General features: G+C 36.3%; 1 protein-coding gene across 1 annotated transcript in view; it reads right to left on the bottom strand.

Moving 5' to 3' along the window:
- UBE2V2 (ubiquitin-conjugating enzyme E2 variant 2) overlaps positions 1-4,388 on the bottom strand; it is an 11,223-nt gene extending 6,835 nt beyond the window's left edge. The window contains exons 1-2 of the mRNA XM_009881119.1: positions 4,243-4,388; positions 787-912 (exon numbers count right to left, since the gene is read on the bottom strand). Coding sequence (XP_009879421.1) covers positions 787-912; positions 4,243-4,287 — 171 coding nt within the window. The 5' untranslated portion in view covers positions 4,288-4,388. The remainder of the gene's footprint in view (positions 1-786; positions 913-4,242) is intronic.
- Between the last annotated feature and the right edge of the window lie 281 nt (positions 4,389-4,669).

Raw genomic sequence — 4,669 nt, 5'->3', positions numbered from 1 at the left:
CTGCTGATATACGCATATACCTTTGTAAATTTAAGACAGCTCACACCTTTTTTCACTGAGGAATGGAGTACCTCAGACTTACTCACATGATTAAAGTACCTAGTGAATAATGCAGTGACAAACTTGCTTGAGCTGCTGCCATTGCTCATGTACATGAATTCACCCCACCCTATGTGCAAGAACAGTGAAAGTAACTTCCTGCAAATTGATCTTAAAATGAAAGTGATTACCACCTTTATCAAAAGATCTTAAGACTGAAGCTCAGAATCACCTCTGATTTGAATAAACCCAATATAAAGAAAATAAGAGTTTAAACACATCAGTTCATTACAGGTGAGTTACTACATCCAGAGTGGGATTCATCAGGAATAACCTCAATTATTAATTAATGGAAACATCAGATAAATTTGTAATACTCCTGTTGCAATACAAATCTAGTCCTCTTTTCTAAGAGTATTACAAGGGAAAAACATACACACAGCTTAAACACTCAGGTTTTTTTCTGTTCAAAACTAAAATCTTCAGCTTCATTTAAAAGAAACAACTGTTTCAATACTATAAAGAATGATCGCCTCATTGATAAGCCACTAAGAACCACTAACATATTGTAAATACCTAAGGATTTGAAGCAGTAAGCAGCCAAAATTTGATTTAAACCAAGTACTTATATTGTAAAATTTAAATATGAAAGTTCTGTCCAACATGCATATTCCTCACCTGGGTTTTTCACAAAAATAATTTATAGTACAGATTAACAACATAGTTGATCTTACCATTTCAACTTACCATTCCATTGGAATTATTTATTCCATTCATATTAATTTTAGTTACAAATCTAACTGTAGGAGGTGCTTCTGGATATTTAGGTCCACACTCTACTTTCAGACTGTATATTCTGTTTTCATAGTTTGTCTAGAAAGCAAAGAAACAGACTAATGCATCTCACTGAAAGCTGAATATTAGTTAATTTAAAAAGAAAAAACAAAGCAAAGGCAAGAGGAATAAAGATTAAGAAATATGAAATAATTATACATCTGTTAATATTAAGTATCAATTGATGGTCTTGGATTACCAATCCATATTCCACTGCTTTGGTTATATTGATTACCTGACAAGTATGTATAGATTACACTACTTATTGACTATACCAAAAGTTTTAACAGAATACAACTAATATTTTTTTTTAATTCACATTTACTCTTATCCTTCCTACCCACCTGCATTCCCCAAACAACTTTGGCACAGTAGGGGGCTGAGAGAAAAATCAATAATCTTTAGGAAAATTACCACTTTCCCCCTGCAAAAAAATATCTAACACTGCAAAACAATTGGAAATGGAGAAAGACAAAGATGCCAATAACCCAACAGTTAAGACACAACCAAGAACAAAATGAAAATAGTGTTTGCAAAAAACATATTCTGGGAGTAATTAACACTCCAGAAGATATCTAAGACTTCCATAGCTGAGGATTGCTTTGCTTAAAGAGGATTTATGAACTTTACTGTCCACAGTGTTTGCAGAAGACATCACTCCAAAGTGACCATGGAACAGATCATTCTAAGTGCAAACACATTTTGAGAAAGTCCAGTTAGAAATGAATATGGTTCTACCATTTTTTTAATCTTGTCAAGTAGGCCATGTACAATGAGAAGTATCAGTGGCTTTGCTGGTCACTGATGCACATGCCTCTGTGCTCCAAGCTAGATAAACCCAGTTCCTACACTTGTCTTTGAATTGTCACAACACAGTCAGCTAACATGAACCAAAAGCAGTAACAACCCTCTGAACTTTACAGAAGTAACAGTACCATTCCAGAAGTAACGGTACTTTAAGCTGTTCTGCATCAGCCAGCTGTCATTCCCTCCAAGTATCAACCATGCAGTCAAGTTATCAAAAGACAGTCCACCCTGGGGTCTATTAAAAGGCAGAGCGGAAAGCAGACTACTGAAGCACCCTAACCAAGTCCTATAATTTTGAGAACCCACAGAGACCAAGCAGCAAGTGGGTCAGAAAGAAAACAAGGCGAAGCACAACATCTTTTGTTAGGAAAAAGGTTTTCTGTTATTCCTACCCACTAAAAGCTAAAGGCCTAATAAAAGTAATCTTGTCCTCCTACAGGTAACAGCTACTACCACAGCAAGAGAACACAGTAACAAAAACTCCCATTATTCATTCAGATAAAATAATTTACTTCCCCAGAGAGGGATGCTGTCAGTTATAGTGGAAATAGGCCACAATATAGACACACTGCTCACAACTCTGAAAAGTCCTAAGAACGGCACTTATTCTCATTCCCTTACTCCTATCCAGGTGACTTCTCAATTTTGCTCAGTTTTTCAAGTCACTGTTTGACTGCAAGCCAAGCATCCCTGGCCAGCTTCCCAAAAAGCCTAAACACCCATTCTTCGGGGGTCAGAAAAATGTCTCCTTTAATCCAGAACAAATATTCCCCTCCTCCCTCCATCTTGGTTCACTTTTCCACTGAAGCAAGAGAAAAAAAAAAACACACAAAAAACTGATAAGCAATTTTTGCACAGCTCTCGAAAAAACACGTATGCGAAAAACTTCATGCTGTGGACAGTATTAGCAAGTTTCTCTGTTTTCTGCCTAACTGCACACTGTCTACATAACTCAGCCAATTCAAAAAACACCCATCTTTTACAAACCCTGAAACTGGGTATGCAATTCTTTTCAAGGTGCCACCACAGGCTTGGGAGTTGGTGGCTTTTACTTTCTACAAGCACTACTTACTGCAATCATTCTATCAGCAAGCCTGCATGTCCCTGAAATGGCCCAAAATATTACTTGTGTACACTCCTTCATACAGAAAATAAAATCACAGCAATATAAATTGACCAGAATTAAAAGCACATCCCAAGTTGGTTTGGTTTTGTGGTGTTTTTGTTGTTTTTTTTTTTTTTTTTTTTTTTTAAAACATATAGGTCACTACATAATTATCATTCCCTTCACAGATGTGTTTGGAGTCTACCTTAGGTTGAATCAGAAACCAGTCACAGGCAGTTCTGGAGGGTGTTTGGACAGTCAGGGAGACATTACTTTAGTTAGCTCACATTTGCAAGTTCTTTTCAAAACCCATAAGACCACAAACTTTCTTCAAAACGTATTCAAACACTGTGATTCCACAGAAGCTAGTATCCATAAGCATACTGTCATTACACTTATATTTTAAATTGGTTCTCTCTCAAATGCACCCAAACATTAGGAGCTCAGCACAATCATGCAGATGTTCAAAACAGTCTGCTGCAAGTTGCAACTAACTGACTTCCAAAAGAAGTCTGAATTACACTGAATCTAACTCTGTAACTCTGTTACTCTGAAAGACCTTGTCTTCACTGAGGCCAAATCACAGAATTCACAGAATTGTTAGGGTTGGAAGGGACCTCTGGAGATCATCTAGTCCAACCCTAATCTCAGTTCTTGTCTTGGATAGGTCTTCCAATAAGCCCTGCTGCTGCAGAACACACAAGCTAATAACCTCATGTCAGCAGCAAAAGACATATGCTAACTTAGAGCTACTTGAAGTATACTTATGTAAAGTTCTTATTTGCACAGTGATCTTTTGTATCATATTGTAACTCATGAGAAAGTGCGCACAAAAGTCAAGATGCATCCAATCATATCTGATGAGCCTGATACTCAGACATGAGACAATTACTTCTCTTGCAGGTTTTATCAGTCTAGATGACATTCTACACAAAAAGTCATAAGGATTTGAACTTTGTGTATATATTTTATCTCATTATAGGTAATTAAAAACTGCTTGGTCTTTAGGCATGATTTAACTGAAATGCATAAACTGCTACACTGAAAGACTACTTGATAAAACTTGTGAAAGTTGAAAATATATTGCCAGTTTATTGCAGAATTGAAATTACTAGACACATATGCTAAACTGTGGAAAGACACTCTGTTTCCTGTACTATCACTGTGCACTTACATGCAGTAATGGTGGAAATACAGACTGAATATATTCCCAACTCAGTAATAAGTTTCACATCACGACTGACTTATACAGACAGCTGCAGAAACATGTACTAGGGGAGACTAGACGGGAAACACTAACATCCCAGGAAGTAATGAATTCTAACATGAATATGCAATATTTCTACAACTTCATACATTTAATTTTAACTAAATCCTTTACACTGCAGCAAAGTAACATTTTATTTGCATTTTGTATTGTCTACAAACTTAAAAAAAGTTTTAATTATCATACTTACCCTCGGTGGCCCAATAATCATTCCTGTCCACCTGGTGAGTGTCATATCTTCATCATCTTCAAGGCCCCAGCTTACTGTACCATCACCTACTCCTTTCTGCCCTTCTTCAAGTTCTTCCAACAAGCGAAAATTACGAGGTACTTTAACTACAGGAAAGGGAAGAACGTAATTAATACTGCTCACATTAAGGAAAAGGTAAACAATTTAATTGTTTTTATACTTTATGCACTGGCAACTGCCGAATATACTTTCAAAGCCAAAGACATATTTCCTGCATGAATTTATTTAGCACTCAAATTATTTAGAAGCAACTAACCACTTCACTGGAAGCTAGTTACTACCAGGTGACAGCAATACAAACTCAAAAATAGAAAATATGAAAGCTCTCTTTAGTTTGACATGACTTAATTCAGACTCTCTTTCCCAA

Source organism: Charadrius vociferus, unplaced genomic scaffold (assembly GCF_000708025.1).
Source record: "Charadrius vociferus isolate BGI_N301 unplaced genomic scaffold, ASM70802v2 scaffold23, whole genome shotgun sequence".
NCBI lineage: Eukaryota > Metazoa > Chordata > Aves > Charadriiformes > Charadriidae > Charadrius > Charadrius vociferus.
This window is presented reverse-complemented; position numbering and strand designations above follow the sequence as displayed.